This window comes from Cuculus canorus, chromosome 2 (genome assembly GCF_017976375.1).
Source record: "Cuculus canorus isolate bCucCan1 chromosome 2, bCucCan1.pri, whole genome shotgun sequence".
NCBI lineage: Eukaryota > Metazoa > Chordata > Aves > Cuculiformes > Cuculidae > Cuculus > Cuculus canorus.
This window is the reverse complement of record NC_071402.1, coordinates 30,759,897-30,777,398: the sequence shown is the minus strand read 5'-3', so window position 1 is coordinate 30,777,398 and position 17,502 is coordinate 30,759,897. Positions and strand designations below refer to the sequence as shown.

Genomic DNA, 17,502 nt, shown 5'->3' with positions numbered 1-17,502 from the left:
TGTGAGCTGCTGTAGATACAAAAATAATGTGCTGTTGGAAAGTTGCCTGTCAGCACTTTAGCAACAGGATCACAGTTGTGAAGCAGTTATTTCACTCAAAGATAATTGACAGAGCTGAATCAGCAGCTGGCTTTGAGAGCATGGGAAGACCAGGGTAAGAAAGAGATCTCCTTTATCTAAATTGCTTCATATAGACATCACAGGTTGACATTATCTATGTAGCCAGAATGTCTAGGTCATACCTAGGCATTAGATTACGCAGAATTAAAACCATAGCTTTGGGTCACAGATATTATGAAGTATAGTCCATATTTCATTGGAGGGTGTGAGGGGTAGGGGAGAGATTTTCTGCAGGGCTGCTTAATAGGACTGGACGAGAGCCTGTAGACTTTCATGACTTTGTCTTTGGCAATACTTCACTCTGGGAAAAGCTCTTAAGGTCTGAATCTACTGCAACACCCTGCTTTGAAGAAGGAGGAAAGCTTAGCAAGCTTTCATAGAAAGCAAACACAAACTATTAGCAAATCAATAAATGGAGAGGGCTAGAGAACAGGGATGATAACGAGGATGGTGGGCTAAGGCTACCGCCCCTTTTTCATACATGTTCTACCTTTTTTGTAGTTCTGATAGTTTTAGTGTTGGGCTAAAAGTCAGTACCTCTACTCCAAAGACCTTTGTTAAGAATAGCAGGAGGCTCTGCAGCTACTATAGTGATGATGTTCGCCATCAAAACTGTCAAAGTAATGGTGAAGGGATTGGTTAAATTTGCCCATAAGGTCCTTTAGTTTCCAGTAGTATTTCTTGGAATTTTTCACTGGCTCCAGGTGCTGAATCTGTCACCTGATCTCCTCCTTGCATTTGTGAGCTTTGAGTGTTCTTCACTCAGAGCTAAGATCCAAACAAACTATAGCAGAATTTGCCAGCTGAGGTCACTAGTTGTTCACTGAAAAGCTATGTAAGAAAGCTTCCCGAGTACTGGACTGGTCTTCATGAGGAATATTCATGGTCTTAATTTGACAGTCTATCTATTCAATCTGTGGTAACTGGTTTTCCTTTATGTTTGTCTCATTGCCCAGCAAAAGCTATCTTGTAAATATACAACTTTATCTTAAATTATTAAAAATAATCTGATTACCTCTGTCACTCCATCCTTCAAAGCAATAAAATCAGTTATTGCATTGTTTCGAACATTCAGGGACTACCTCTATCTATATATAATCTCTCTAAAACATTTTAATTACACAGCAATCACAAGTTCTGTTTGACCATAATACAAATAACACTACAAAAATTTGCCAAAATTGCGGGCTAGCACAGAACAAAAAGAAAATGCCTTTAAACTTAATTATTACATTTTGGTGTCCTTTCACATGATGAAAGAAGTGGCCGCATATTAGATTAAGAGTCTTATGAGAAGATAATGCTTAGCAAAGTAGCAAACCACAGGGATTTCTGATCCCCTTGAAAGGGAGACTGCAGTTAAAAAGCAGATGATTGATAAAAGCTGCCATTTGTAGCACACAAAAAAATTAGGCTGGTCTTCAACACAGAGTGAGAGGGCCAAGATGGAAAATCCACATAAATTTTGACTTGAAGAGCATTATTAGAAAAGTTAACAGTGAGAAAGCTACATCCTTCAATCACCTGAGGGCCTCCAAAACAAATCACGGGCAACATAATCTGTAAAGCTTGAGCTCTGAGGTTGGAGAAGATTAACACACCATGATCTCACTGCAAGGTGTTGGAATATTCACTCTAAAAACCTACTACAGTTGTATATATAAACTCACTTCTTTAAAGGCACAACAGTTTATGATTTGTGTACATCAGAGACTAAGAAAATAAAGTGTTCAACTTGGGGGCAGTCAAGTCCACAAATGCAGCTTGTTGGTACCCAGCACTGTACTTGAATGTTAAGAACGGAAGCACATCTAAAGCCTCTGCTGCTAAAGCTTATTTATTTCAAATGTGTTCTCCCATATTAAGTATTCTTTAGACATGTCTCCATTTCACAAATAAATCAGTTTTTAAGTTACGTAGGATTTGTTATACAAAAGCCATGGAAATGGTATAGTAGACAAACTTATAAAGTAATGATGATCCCATCCCACATCATTTACAGCAATAAAGTTACAGTGAAATGCTCAAAATTTTCTATCCTTGTCAATGGGAATATAAAAAGTAAAATTAACATTAAGCCTGGCTTTTTGACATTTAAATGGCAGGCTGATTTCATTAACATTAATCATCTCGCATTTGATACAACTTCAAATTAAATATTTCTGTAAAATCTGCAAAAATCAACTGAAATAAAAGACTGAAATTTATCACAAAAGATCTGTTGCAACTTCAAAGAGAGAGAACACCATTTTTCAAAATAAAACCAGTGGGAGTACAAAAATTCAGGCTTTCCAAAGCATTGCAGTCTCTCAACTGGACAACCAGCGAGACAACTTTTTTTCAGGAAACTTCAGACACAAAAAAATCAGTCTCAAAACTGATCCAAGTTAAATCTTCTTTTTAAAGTGCATTAATTATTTGAACAGTGCAATCATACCTTTCATAATCTTAAACACAAAAACTTCAAAGAACCAGTATAGTTTTCGAAGTTTAGAACAACTCACACCAAGAACGCAATTACTAATATTTCTTAAGATTTGCAAACCCTTTAGGTTTAGATATTATCTTCTTTTGTGTCTGTACACTCTAGAACACAATAGAAACCTGATTCTGGTTGGTCACTGCTTTGATAACTTACAGAAAACAATGTAAAAAGTCTGGGTGGTGGCCTTTTTTTTTTGCCATTTGAGTTACTGAAAACTTTCCTGGATTTTAACGATTCCTCAGACTTTGAAACAGTCAGCCACGGAGAAAGACGAGTAAAATTAACAGGAATTATAACTGCCAATAATAAGACAGAGGACCAAGTATCAGCCGATTCCAATGGTAAAATGCAAATCATATTTCATCTTAATTTAGAGTAAATCCATTTGGTGACAGAAGGTATGCTTATAAGTTATTTCTGGGAGATGCACAGCTTGTCCAGCACAATAACTATTATTTTTGCAAATGTAATGAATTTGCAAGCATATTGGCCACATAAAAGACTAAAGAGATTGTGTTTATCTACTGTAAGGTAAAACAATGACTACGAAAACAATAACAGCTAAGTAATAAAGCCTTTAAATCAGAGCCAAAATGAAGAGCAACAAAAAAAGGTTTGGAAAGGTGTAACAGTAACAAGGTAAAGGAATGGATGCATTGATAACACTGAAGAAAACAAAAAGAGGAGATACAGAAAGACTGGATAAACAACAATTCTTCCACCCTTTTGGGTTCAGGATCAGATGTGATGATATGGTGTTAAGACAGTGAATTCTGCTTTTCCACTTACTGAACTAGATTTTTATTTATCTATACATCAGAACGTCTTGCTATGACTTCCAGTGCAGTATACAACTTGAAAATATTAGTTGAACATATCTGCTTCTTCCTATAGATTTTAACGTAAGCGTGATGTTAAATAAAACTCTTAATTTTAAAAGATTGCTTAGAACATTGGTCCAATCTCAAAACACTACTTAGCAGTCACACCAGTACAGAAAGACTACCATTTATTTAACTATCTTTTTACCAGGTTCAAGGTGTATAACAACCACTACACGGGAGTACGACACAACATTATGTTATCTTATTTAAGGTGTACTTTTGGTATTCAGTTAGTTGCATCATCCCTTTTTAGTGGAATTATTTGTAGTGCTTTGGCTATTCTGTCTCCTATAGCTTGACTACTTGCTGCAATTATTCTTCGAGACATCAAATCAAATGGTCCACCTAGAAATCAAAGCAAGAAAAGAAACAAGCTTAAATCTGCAGGAAATTAAGATTTGTTAAGAAAATGAGCATTGAAAAAATTGAGTACAAACGATACACTACTATATAGGAGGAAGTTTTGTCCTGGATAAAGATGCATTTAACACAACAGGTATCTCATATGAGATATGTTTTCTGTCTTTTTTCACTCTTCCAGGTGCTCAGTGAAGAGAGTAAAGATTGTCTTGTAACTTAAGAACATACAATTGACGCTCTCTTTGCTTGCTAATTGGACGGGAACTCTGTTCAGTAGTGGTAACTTGGAAAGAGGCTTGAAAAACCTCTTTGCCTTCTCGTTGCAGCTATGTTTTGTTCCAAATTAGCTATTTAAAAGGACAAGAGAGTATAATGCACATCTGTGTATTTACCTGATACATCTAGCAGTACTCCACCTGCTTCAGTAACAATGATTCCAGCCCCTGCCATATCCCAACAGTGAATCCCCATTTCATAATAGGCATCAGCTCCGCCTGTTGCCACAAGGCACATGTTCACAGCTGCTGTACCAACGGCTCTAATCCTAAAGGAGACATGGTTGTTTTATTAATTGAGAACAGTTTGTAAGAAAGCCACAGTGTCTGTGTACACTGCACAAAGAACACAAAAGCATCCCATGCAAAGAGAATCGAACTAGAGAAAATGTGATGAAATGCTGCAGTGAAACAAATAAAAAATTGGAAATGAAGTTTTGTTTAAATATTTTGAAGAGCTCTCCAAACACAGCACATTTCCAGAAATAAAACCTTTGAATTCTATTAAGCAATTTTGTTTTGTATTGAAACACATCTGAAACAACTTCTAAACATAAAACATGTAAGGGAAGGCATCTATCTACCTGTGAAACAATAACAGATACTCCACTCTGCTTTTTGAAGACAAAATTTCAATTAGAGTGCATGCAGTTCTCTGCACTGAAAAAATATTACTTCAGTTTCCCTTATGGTGCTCAGTAAGCAGTTCTGACATACAGAAAATCTTAACAGCAGTAGTCACGAAAAATAATTATACAGCATAAATCTGATCTGGATAACTTCACCAAAAACCCTTGTGTTATAAACTCCAGTTTCTTTTGGATACGCTGATGCACTTAGTAAGTAAGCGTGACTCATACAAATATTTGCAGTTATTTCAATTATCTGTAAAATATACATTAAATTGTAAATTATAGCAGCAAAGTTACAGCAAAAAGCAGCTTACATCAACTCCTGTCTCAATTTTTATTGTTTACAAACAAAATACCAAAGCTGAACTTATAGCATATCTAAATGTATTCCCTACTTACATTTTAGCATATATTCTTTAATAGTATCAGAAGACTTTTTGAAAGTACAAAAAACCCTACAAGTTAAGTGTCAAAACAAGAACCTTGAGAATCTCAGCAAAAAAACCATAATTCTCTTTGAGATAAGAAACATGAATAGGGTTCAGTAACAAAAAACTGTCTACTGAAACCACCTTTAGATGTAAAATAGTTTGCAGAAATGGTTAGACATAAAATGGTTTGTAGGCTTTGGCTTAACCAGAGGAGAGGAAGCAGGGCAGTTTATGGACAATCTCAAAAAAATTGTACAGCACTGAAAGAAGAAAAGGAAATCTACTTTTGACTTCTAATGTGTATAAGACAGACAACAATGATTTTCAGTACTACAGGAAAAGGAAACTAAGAAATGTAGTATAGTTTCTGTTTATCCAGTTTTATATCTTGTATGTTTCCGGAAAAAAAAAGCACAACATTGTATTTCATTTTTTAACTAGTAAATAGAATAAGTTTTAGTCTTCAAAATATCAAATGTGCTTCACTACTCAATACTGATTATCAAAGTTGTCTTATGCAGCTTGAAAAACCTGACCACCCTCAGAGTTTCTCTGCAGAAGCTACTAGGCAAAAATATTTCAAACACATTTCACATTTAAGGTGTCAAATGTTATGCAATCAATCCTTCCCAAAAATTATCATATTTACAATATTAACACTATCAGTAAATATAAAAATCAGGAAGTGTCTTACCCATGGATAGGAATACTGAGAAGTCTTTCCATGTTGGAAAGAATTATTTTTATAGTGTCTGGATCACGATTTGATCCCAGTTCTGTCACTAGAAGGGATTTTGTAATATCTGGAAAAGAAACAAAACCTCACTTATCCAACAGTACAACTTATATAATAGAAGTAATTAGCAGAGCTTACTTCACTGCTTTCTCACATGTAAGGTGAATAAAAGTAAGGTGTTTTAATATAAATATTACATATATTGAATGCCTAAAAATCTATTCTGATAATGAAAATGGCAGGAAAAAGCAAAATACAGCAAACAAAGCATGATCTGGTTCAATTGTACAGACACATTAATTGACGTCATTAGTAAATAAAATTCTATTGCTATAAAAATTAGTACAGTCTTTAGATCTCTAACATGACCTGTCACATTTCTAAAGGTCCTACTTTAAGTGTGGATTTTACTTTGCACAGGGGAGTAAGTATACAAGACCAATACTGATTTAAACTAGAAGAAGCTGAATTTTTTGGTAGATTTATTACAGACTCTAAAGAACAATCACTGGTGGATTACAGAGATACAGGGGGGAAAAAACACCCGATCAGTTGTAGATTCCTCAATTGCAAAATAAATGAAATTACTAGAAATATTCTATCAGTTCAGCTTACCTTCTTGGCCTGATACTTGAAGTTTCTGACCGTTGCAAAATGCACCTCTTCCTTTTCTGGCAGTATACATCTTGTCTTCTACACAACTGTACACAATGCCGAACTCCATCTGCAAGGAAAAGTAAAGATACCTTGAGGGTTTTTCCCATTTTTCTTTCTTACTGTGAAAACACAGCTCTTAATTATAACTATCAACAAGGAATTAGTTTGTTTTTTCTTGATTACATATTAAGCAATAAAAAGTATACCTTTTTGTTTACAACAAAGCCAACTGAAACTGCCACAAATGGAAACCTACAAAACAAAACATTTCACTAATTTATAGTGAGATATGCTTCTTTCATTACCATGCTTTCCCTTAATTAAAACAAAATCCAGTTAAACGTAATGCATATTTCAAAAAGAAACTTGGACTACATAGGGAATACTAGTTTTCTGGAACTTCACTATGAAAACAGATACAACAACAGCAATTGCTATTTAAAATCAAAGATTTTCCACCCACTGAAACTCAGTTACGGCTTAGGGACTGTCATCCCTGTTATAGCCTGTTACAGCTGTTACTACTTAGGCACTGTCATTTTACAGCCAAAGAATACAAGCAAGCTATGCTACTAGCCTTTCTCAGAAGAAACAAGCTGGCCCAAACAGTCTCATTAAAAGAAGCAAGTCACCTCTCCCCCCACCTCCACTTTCTCCAACAAAGCAGATATTGAAGCGAGAAGGAAGAATGCAGGAAGAAGAATGAAGGGTCTGGGATTATACAGGACATGATGAGCTGCATACTGGTCTTAATTTTTAACAAAGAACCAATTAATTTATTTTTTTTAACTCTTCAAAATTTGCGCTTCCAAAACATTCACTTTAATTACCATCAGCAAAAATACAGATTTTAAGTCTGTAAATCTAGCAGAATGTGTTCTTATAGCTTTTTGAACGTGTAATTTAGCAAGATTCAGCAGCTGTTTAAAGTCATAGCACACACAGCAGCAGTAATTTCAAAACTGGAATCAAGTATGCACAGAAAAGCTCATCAGGGCGAAAATCTATCATGTTTCAAAAATGGAAGGAATAGACAGTCAGCATTACACTGAAAATCTCCTCTTCATTCTGGTGCAAAATACCACTAGACAATCACTGGTGATATTCTACTTTCTTTCATGGTAATAGCTCCTAAATCTCAGTGACTTTAAAACTTCTTTGAAATCAGCACTGGAAGCTGTTATCGCTTCTCACCAAAGCCTCTCAGAATATGCCCCAACTCCTTAATTCTGAGTCCTGTTGCTTTACTGCTAAAAGTAAAGCACCTGTTTCAAAGGCTGCTGACTCCTGCATTATAGTATGGGCCTTTCATGGAACAACTACTCTTCTTTACAGAGTAAGACTACTATAATTTTTACAGAAATACTAAAACAATTACAAAACCCATCCAATGGCTATAAATAAAAGCAAATAACAATTTGTAACTATTACCCAGTACACAGTATCTCTTTTAAAGCAATTTAAAAGTGATAAAACATTCCTTTCATGGAACTGGAGAAAGCAAAAAGGTAACTGGTTGAAGCTGCTAACATAAAAAAATGAAAAGAGGACCTGTGTACAAAGTTGGTAGTTCCGTCAATAGGGTCTATAATCCATGTGGGGTTATCTGTCAAAATGCTGCCCTCTCCAGCTGCCACAGATTCTTCTCCAATGAAGCTGGAATAGCAAACAAATTTAAAAGATACAAAGAAATTGCTTAAAAGGTCTGAATTACAACACTGTTCTTCAAATTAAAATTCTTAAACCAAGATTCAAGTCTTTGTACCGTCAGTGTTCACAGAGAAAAAGTTGAGAAATACAGAATTCATTTGGAAAGCACCAACAGCATTTGACCAAGCTTGCACTGATATTTATGATGACAGAGATAAGCACAAAACGTGGGGAAAAGAACTTTACATTTTAATATCTATTACTGGAATTTAGTGTTTAGAACATTGAAGTTTTCACAATTTTTTGCAGTAACTAAATTTTGGTCAGAACACTGGTAGGTATCTATACTTTTCAGTGTATTCATGCTATAAACCATTATTTTTAGCTTGTGTTTTAACTGAAAGAAGCCTTAGTGATCACATGCATCTGGTTGGACAACTGCAGTTTACATTTGTAGTCTGCTTTCAACCCCAGTAGGACAGAAGGTTGTCTCAAAACTGTTTGCTTTTACACGCACTATAAAAATCATAACATGGGGAAGTCCAAAACAGAGCTTCTCCTGGAGAAGATGGCAGAGTGCCTGCTTATCCGTAATACTAAACCCAAAGGATATACAAGGCACAGTGCCACAGGAACCCAAATCTCACTATTTTTACTCGTGGAAGTATTTGGTTTTAACTGGAAAATTACTGGGACGAGTGTAAGTGGGCAGAATTGTCTTCTATGCCTTTTGCATGTTGCCACATTTATCACATATTACTCAGCCTATGAAAAGTATACATGAAACATGCTTTCCTCCATAAACATACAAAATGAGAACTGCTGCGAGTATACAAATAAGGTCCCTTTAATATTGATTAGGAGTTTAATGATTAACTATAGAAGTGAAGATGATTGCTTAGAAAGAAGCAGCGAGTTTCCAAAACACAGTACATCTTCACAAGGAGAAGAGAGAGTCCAAATAATTATTTCGGTGGATTAGTAAAGGTCCACACCTAAGCCACATCTCTCAGCAGCATACCCACATGTTTTTTGAACACCTACAGGGATCCGTCACAGCTGTGGGCAGCCTGTTCCAGTGCTTAATAACCCTTTCAGTGAAGAATTTTTTCCTAATACCCAGTCTAAGCTTCTCCTGCTGCAACCTGAGGCCACTTCCTTTTATCCTATTGCCTGTTACTTGGGAAAACAGACTAACAGCTTCCTCACTACAATCTCCTTTCAGGTAGTTGTAAAGAGCAATAAAGTCTGGAGAAAAGGAAGCCGAGGGGCAGACAACAGCCCCAGTCCCTTCAGCCACTCCTCATAAGACTTGTGCTCCAGACCTTTCAGCAGCTTCCTCCGGAAGTGCTCCAGCATCTCAATGTCTTTCTTCTAGTTAGGGTCCTAAAAACTCGACAGCAGTGTGATTAATATGATATCAATCATCTAATAGAAAAAGTAGCTAAACCATTCTAAAATGTTTATCAATATTACAGAAGCTCTTATTTCAAGGTCATTCCACAAGTCTGTATACTTACACAGATTTGGTTAGGTTAGTGACATTTTGCATCACCTCAGTTGTTCCAATTCTGTGCATAGTTACTACGTGTCATGTATACAGCTATAACAACAAAATTGCCAAAAAAATGCAAGAAAAATTAGAAAACCCATTTTAAGGAAACTGTATTATACTTGAGTCATTATATCAAAATGGGAAAGAAAGTCTCATGTAAGTAAAACACATACAATTCACCCTTCAGAATAAATATATTTTGAGTGGGAGAAGAGATGGGGGGAAAAAAGGAAAAGCAAAAAAAAAAAAATAGTATTTTGTAGTTCAGCTATGCAGAATCAGAAGGTCCTATCTTCTTTTACATGCTCTTATAAAGTTTGAGATTTGCAAAGGCATGCTCAGTACCATGAGACCCATCCAGCAGACAGCAGAGGCATGCTGGTTCCAGAAGCAAGAGCAGACAAGAAATTTGAGTTCTGAGTACCCTGGGGCCACCTTCGATTCTCCATCACAAATAACTAGGATGTTATTTACTGCTGGCTCAACAGGAAGTAATTTTCAGCAAAAGTCTTAAGCAAGGCTAAACTCACCTCAGTAACCACCACTACTATGAGATACTTAAAATTCTGTAACTTTCCAGCATGCCAATCGAAATGAAATTTTACCAAGCAAAATCATAAACTTTCCCTTTTCTTCATCCAGTTACCGTCTCCCCTTCTTTCATCAGAAGTATACTGCTAAGAAACCATACCTGTGAGAAGGATACTTTTCTTTTATAGAAGAAATAATGAAGTTCTCTACTTTTTGATCGGTTTCTGTCACTAGATCTACTGGTGAACTTTTAGTCATAACAGATATTTCTTCTTTGAGCGCTCCACGGATTATCTGTTAACAAAATAAATAAATAAAGCTTTCTAAATTAACAGTATGGAAAATATTAGTTTTCAAAAAAATCTATGCATCATTTTCACTGTAATTTCTATACTGCATATAAAAAACACAAGCAGTGACTAAATTCGGATTTAACTGCAGGAGCTGAAGCTTACCATATCTCCAGTGCCTACTCAGCACAAATTTTAACATGACCTTAAATCTTAAGTAGCACGAGAAGATCCACTGGTACATGAAATTGAGCTCCTTTTGTTAAGACAATTTTGAGATTTTTAAGTTTAAATATCAAAGTTGAATGAAACACTTAAATTGGCTCTTTTCAGCCAGATCTGAAAACTATCAGAATCAGCTTAAGCAAGAACCAGTGCCTCACAGCCCACACAATTAAAAGATTTTCTGAGGGAAGACTTTAATGAGGTTGTTGCAGGGACAATGTTCTGCAGATTCTGCAGCTCCAGGGGACAGAATTAGTACATGTGCTATCTTGTCTGACTGCAACAGCATTCAAATGTACCAAACAGACCTACCAACAACTGAATATTTGGTAACCACACTTATGCTCAGGCTCTGCCAAGATGTGCATACTCTTTCTTATTCTAAGCCATCTTAGATCACAAATGGTGGCAAAATGGTAAGGTAGACAAATGCAGTTTAAGGGGAAACCCAGAGATGCTGTTTACCACAATTCAGATTTCTTTTTTTTAATCAAATCTAAGGTACAAAATATTCTCCTCAGTTTTTCATCAGACCCTGGTCCAAAGAAAAGTGCAAAGCTGTTTTCTTACACTAACAGAGATGTAAGCATCACAGACATTTTAAGTCTTGAACTTGAACATCACTGAATGATTCTCCTAATCTATGTTTTTCACAAAATACTCTTCAGAAGAATATCCAACATCAAAGCTCCTTCAAAAGCTATATACATACTAGGCCCGGTAAGTTATGTTGTTATCTACAAAAAGTTTATACTTGCCTCCCCAGCTTTTCTTGCTAAAGCAACTGCATAATCCATACATTCTTGCCAAGGATCTGCCATCTTTTCTTAGATAGACAACCTACCAAAAGGACAGAGTAACACAAGAATTAGTATGGCTATTTTTTTTATAAATTCTAATTTTCTATTCCCTCTTGTCGACGGCGAGGGAAGCAAGCGGACAACTCAGTGTGAGTGATAAAGCAAGCTTCTTCTTTATTCAAAATCAGCCCGGATTATATACCCTAACATTCAAAAGATGCTTTGTGCTTTATGTCTTATGCTTTGTTACAACTTATACATGATTAGTTACTTAAAACTATTTGCTCTTTATTGATTCATTGTCTTTTGTTAATTCATTATTGATTCATTGTCCTTTGTTAATTCATTATTACTATATTGCTACTTCGAGTTTCGTGTATCTTCTTGCAGGTATATTACAGTTACAGCTGGGCTCAGTGCTCCATCCTGTTCCCCTGGGAAAGACTCACTTGTCCTTCAGAAGTTTCTTCTTAGAGATTCCTTCTTGTATGCCTTCTTGTTCTTTCAGTCCATATCTACACTCAGAGTTTAACAAGGTTTCCACTTTACACAATACGTGTCTCACAAAGCCTTTCTGTTAAATCATGTCCTTGTTCACTTAACCATTCCTCAATCCATTTTTCAACATTCTCATGTCCTTTTTCACTTAACCATTTCCCAACAATTCCCTCTGTTCTGGACTGCACAGTTTTGTCTTTGCAGGAATATGTTAAGTTTGTCCTATCCTTTTCTCTTGAAAGAAATAACTAAAAAAATGTTAAAAACTTAGTCTAGGTTACCTTTCTTTCCCCCCATGTTTTGTGATTACCAAAAAGACGTAATGTAAAAATGTAAACAAGTTCAGAGCATCAGTCCTGAAAGATGCAAGATACTAGAATCTTAAAGCCTAAATCTATCCTTTCTATATTTTAGTTCTCTGTGCTCTTCTAGTGGTTTACTCCACACAAGCAAGTCATAAGATACCACAGTCTTTTATAAGTATCTTCTGTATTCTTGAATATTATGAAGCCACACAAGCTACTTTATCTTCTACACCTCTACTTTCATGAGCAATGTGCAACAGAAATCAGCACATCATGCATTATTTCTGACACATCCCAAGACACCACAAATCCATCCAATGACACAAGGGTATTCTGAACTTTGGAAGTGTGATTCATTCTTGAGACCTAGGCCTTTCAGAAGTCTTCTGGTCATTTCCTGCTTAAGTGATTCAAGTCACCTGGGTAACACTTTGTAACATTTGCAAGTCACAAAAAATAAATAAATGATCATAAAATAGGCAATACTGCAACAGTATCAAAAAAACTGTGCAATTAACATGATCCAGGAGCCCCCAGACCAATCTTCCTGATCTAATGGTCCTTGCCCACAGCTTCCCTGAGCAACCTGTGCCAGTGCCTCACCACCGTAAGAGTGAAGAAACTCCTTATGTCTAGTCTAAATCTGCCCCTCTCTAGTTTACACCCACTATCACTAGTCCTATCACCACAAGCCTTCGTAAACTGTCCTTCCCCATCTTTCTTGTAGCCCCTTCAAGTACTGGAAGGTCGCTTTAAGGTTTGCTCAGAGCTTTCTCTTCTCCAGGCTGAACAACCCCAACTCTCTCAGCCTGTCCTCGTATCGGAGGTGCTCCAGCCCTCTGATCATCCTTGTAGCCCTCCTCTGGACCCGTCCCAACAGCTCCATCTCCTTCTTACGTTGAGCATTCCAGAATGGGACACAATACTCCAGATGAGGTCTCACAAGAGAGGAATAAAGGGGCAGAATCACCTCCCTCGCCCTGCTGGCCACGCTTCTTTTAATGCAGCCCAGGATACTGTTGGCCTTCTGGGCTGCAAGCGCACATTGCTGGCTTCTCATCGACCAGCACCCCCCAAGTCCTTCTCTGCAGGGCTGCTCTAATCACATCATCCCCAGCCTGTATTGAAAACGGGGATTGCCCCGACCCAGCTGTTGAACCAACAAGTTCCTCCCGGGGCGAAGCCCGTCCTGAGCGACGGCGGGGCCGCGCACAACCCGTTACAGCATCGCATTGCCCTCACGGCACCCCGAAATGGCGCCTGACAAGGAAGGAGAAAGGCGCTCACCTCGCCGCCGCAGCCACCGCCGTCACTCCCAGCGCTCGAGGCGCGCAACCGCGGCCGCTAAGTCCCGCCCCGCTCTGGGAACGGGGCGGGGTGGGGGGCGTGGGCATCGTTGGGCGCGCGCAGGGGGCGGGGAAACCACTCTGGAGGGGTCGTGCTTTGGCGCGTTTTTGACCGTGTGGCCATAGAATCATAGAATGGGTTGGGTTGGAAGGGACCTTAAAGATCATCCCGTTCCAACCCCCCCTGCGATGGGCAGGGACACCTCCCAGTAGATCAGGCTGCCCAAGGGCCCATCCAACCTGGCCTTGAACACCTCCAGGGATGGGGCAGCCACAGCTTCCCCTGGGCAACCTGTGCCAATGCCTCACCACCCTCATAGTGAAGAATTTCCTCCTTATGTCCAGCCTAAATCTTCTCTCTAGTTTATACTCATTGCCCCTCATCCTATCACCGCAAGCCTTTGTAAACAGTCAGTCCCCAGCTTTCTTGTAGCTCCTTCAGGTACTGGAAGGTCGCTATAAGCTCAGAGCCTTCTCTTCCTCAGGCTCAACAACCTCAACTCTCGCAGCCTGTCCTCATATGGGAGTGCAAGAGATAACCTGTCTTGGGGCTACAAGAATTTATTGGTGTGCTTAATTGATTTGTGAGATGTAGTTGTCTAGGGTCAGGAGATAACCTGAAGGAAGTCTCCAGACGTGGTTGGATAACCTAAAAATAAAATAAACATTCTTTGAGGACTTCCACTTTTTTTGTCTAAAACTAGTATATATACCCACTGCTTTTGTAAGATGGAATGCCTTTTTTTTAGAAAGGCATCCAATTCAGTGCTGAATTGTAAAATAAAAATATTATTGCCTTTGCTTCAAAGACTTTGTCCTTTCCAATATTTTACCAGTGAATAAGTGTTTCTCACTCTGGGTAAGTCTCTTACAGATGTGGTTCTTCTCCATTACGTCTTGATTATTCCCTTAAAAACACAACACCCAGAAAGAAGCTTCCTTCCAAAATGTAGGATTAGCTTTAATAATAACTTTTACCTAGCCTGTGCCTGGATATTTATGCTTAACTAAGGACTTTTAACAAGGCAGCAGTTAGAAAGAATGGCAAAGAACGTGACTGTATCTAATTAAGCCAGATAACAAGGACTAGCACAATGATAAGAGAAAGAAGAACCAGCTAGGACCAGACGCAACCTTGAAAAGGTACCCAAGAATCCTAATGGCATGCACAAGAAGGACAGTTGAAAAGTTTAACTATGACGAAGGTCTACATCCAGAGGCCGCTGAAGAAGACACCCAGAGGGCAGAGCGTGTGCACCAAGGGGAGGAAACTTCTGTAAATAAATTCCAGGAGCCGATTATAATAGACACACCTGTTCCAGGAAAAGTGATGAATATGTATGCTTTGACTGTATAGAGCCTTTGTGAATTGTACTGGAAGCTAATTGTACCTAATGCTGCACACGCATTAGGTGGAGCTCTCTCCTGCATGCCCTGCGTCACATTGAAGAATACCTTACTTAGTTATCAAATAGGCATTGATTATTGAGTCTGGCTTTTCACGGCACCAAGGGACAACTGGTATTTTAAAAATATACAGTAAACACATTTTCCAGAAAACTCCCTAACTTTCAAAGAAAGATTTTTTAAAAACAATTTGCCATTCAAATAAAGCATTTTTCAAGATTTCTATAATCAAAGTTTTAAGGAGGGAAAAAAGCTCTCCTTTCCAAGACCAACTTATACCAGTGTCATCATTTTTCTGTGGTCTTTTTACTCTATTATCTTTCACCAAGTAAACACTGAGGTGTTGTCTTGTGTTCACAGATTGCAACTCACGTTGCTTACTGTCAGATGTAAATGGTGATCTACTGTGAACAGGACAAGGGTTGTAGTTCTCTCTATGACTTTAAATGATCATAAAATGTCTCCATCATCAAAAGAAGCAGCCTTATCCCATTTCCCCAAAGCCAGTCTAACTCACATCTAGCCACTTGTTCAAAGCCAGACAGGAGTAGTTTTATCCTTTCCACATCAATGAAGACACAGTTTCCATTCCCAGTGGTGCTGTTGTGTGGGATGTGTCACTGTGCCTTTTCATGCTTCCTACTTCCCATTTTGTAAACAGGGATAGTTATATTGATAAGTCCTCACAGTCATTAAAGAACTGCAGAGATGTGGAGGTGTGTTTTTTAAATTATTTTCCAAGTCATTCTTTACAAGGTTATACTAAAAGCAACTGAAAGAAGCACTTTGATTCATCTTTTGTTGAGGAAAGCTGCCAAACATGTCCCAGTACAAGCTATATTGGACTGCACCAGTCTGACAGAAAATGGCTTCTTTGACATCATTAATAGTATACCTAACATTACGGCACTTTTTTTTACAGGCTTTATAAAGGGATTTCAAATTCTGTATTGATCCTAAAATCAGCAGAAATGAAACAAACAGAAATGCCTGAAATTCCTTCCTCATAAGTGTAATAATTTCCCTAATTCAAATGATAAATTTGTTCCAGCTGAAAGGAAATTTTGTATTTCATGTATAGAGGTTACCTTAGGCTAGGCTAGGCTAGGCTAGGCTAGGCCTAGATCATTGAGATCATTGAGATTGGATCATTGAGTCCAACCATTCCTAACAATCCCTAAACCATGTCCCTAAGCACTTCATCCACCCCTTCCTTAAACACCTCCAGGGAAGGTGACTCAACCACTTGCCTGGGCAGCCTGTTCCAGTGCCCAAGGACTCTTTCCGTGAAAAATTTTTTTCTGATATCCAGCCTGAACCTCCCCTGGTGGAGCTTGAGGCCATTCCCCCTTGTCCTGTCCTCTGTCACTTGGGAGAAGAGGCCAGCTCCCTCCTCTCCACAACCTCCTTTCAGGTAGTTGTAGAGAGCAATAAGGTCTCCCCTCAGCCTCCTCTTCTCCAGGCTAAACAACCCCAGCTCTCTCAGCCACTCCTCATAAGACTTGTTCTCCAGCCCCTCACCATCTTCATTGCTCTTCTCTGGACACGCTTCAGAGCCTCAACACTCTTCTTGTGGTGAGGGGCCAAGAACTGAACACAGTACTCAAGGTGCGGTCTCACCAGTGCCGAGAACAGAAGGAGAATAACCTCCCTGGACCTGCTGGTCACACCGTTTCTGATACAAGCCAAGATGCCATTGGCCTTCTTGGCCACCTGGGCACACTGTTGGCTCATGTTCAGTCGGCTGTCAACCAACACCCCCAGGTCCTTCTCCTCCAGGCAGCTTTCTAGCCACTCTTCCCCCAGTCTGTAGCACTGCATAGGGTTGTTGTGCCCCAAGTGCAGAACCCAGCATTTGCCCTTGTTAAACCTCATGCCATAGGTCTCAGTCCATTGGTTCAGCCTGTTCAGATCACTTTGCAGAGCCTCCGTACCCTCCAGCAGATCCACGCTTCCACCCAGCTTAGCGTCATCTGCAAACTTGCTAAGGGTGCACTCAATGCCTTCATCCAGGTCATTGATAAAGAAATTGAACAGGGCTGGACCCAGTACCGAGCCCTGGGGAACCCCACTTTTAACTGGCCTCCAGCTGGAGTTAACTCCATTTACCACCACTCTCTGGGCCCGAACATCCAACCAGTTTTCAACCCAGGAGAGTGTGCACCTGTCCAGTCCAGAGGCTGACAGTTTCTGAAGCAGAATGCTGTGAGAAACTGTGTCAAAGGCTTTACTGAAGTCCAAGAAGACTACATCCACAACCTTGCGGAGAACAGAGCTACAAGGAGGTGTATTTTTATGTGAACCTGATAAGCAAC

At 38.7% G+C, this 17,502-nt stretch overlaps 1 protein-coding gene across 1 annotated transcript; it reads right to left on the bottom strand.

The window, feature by feature from the left end:
• Positions 1-1,516: 1,516 nt before the first annotated feature.
• On the bottom strand, positions 1,517-11,667 carry IMPA1 (inositol monophosphatase 1). Its single transcript, XM_009570938.2, has 8 exons — positions 11,590-11,667; positions 10,477-10,610; positions 8,132-8,236; positions 6,787-6,832; positions 6,539-6,647; positions 5,882-5,990; positions 4,242-4,393; positions 1,517-3,834 (listed from the first exon to the last, which is right to left on the bottom strand). The coding sequence occupies exons 1-8, from the start codon at positions 11,650-11,652 to the stop codon at positions 3,716-3,718; spliced, it is 837 nt and encodes a 278-aa protein (XP_009569233.1). The 5' UTR covers positions 11,653-11,667; the 3' UTR covers positions 1,517-3,715.
• Positions 11,668-17,502: the final 5,835 nt, after the last annotated feature.

Bases quoted from the DNA above. Each gene is read 5' to 3' on its own strand.
- IMPA1 (XM_009570938.2), bottom strand. From the start codon at position 11,652: ATGGCAGATCCTTGGCAAGAATGTATGGATTATGCAGTTGCTTTAGCA. The intron at 8,237-10,476 runs GTATGGTTTCTT...TTGCTATTCCAG, and splicing joins GAAAAGTATCCTTCTCACAG to CTTCATTGGAGAAGAATCTG. The intron at 4,394-5,881 runs GTAAGACACTTC...TGTCTCCTTTAG, and splicing joins CTCAGTATTCCTATCCATGG to GATTAGAGCCGTTGGTACAG.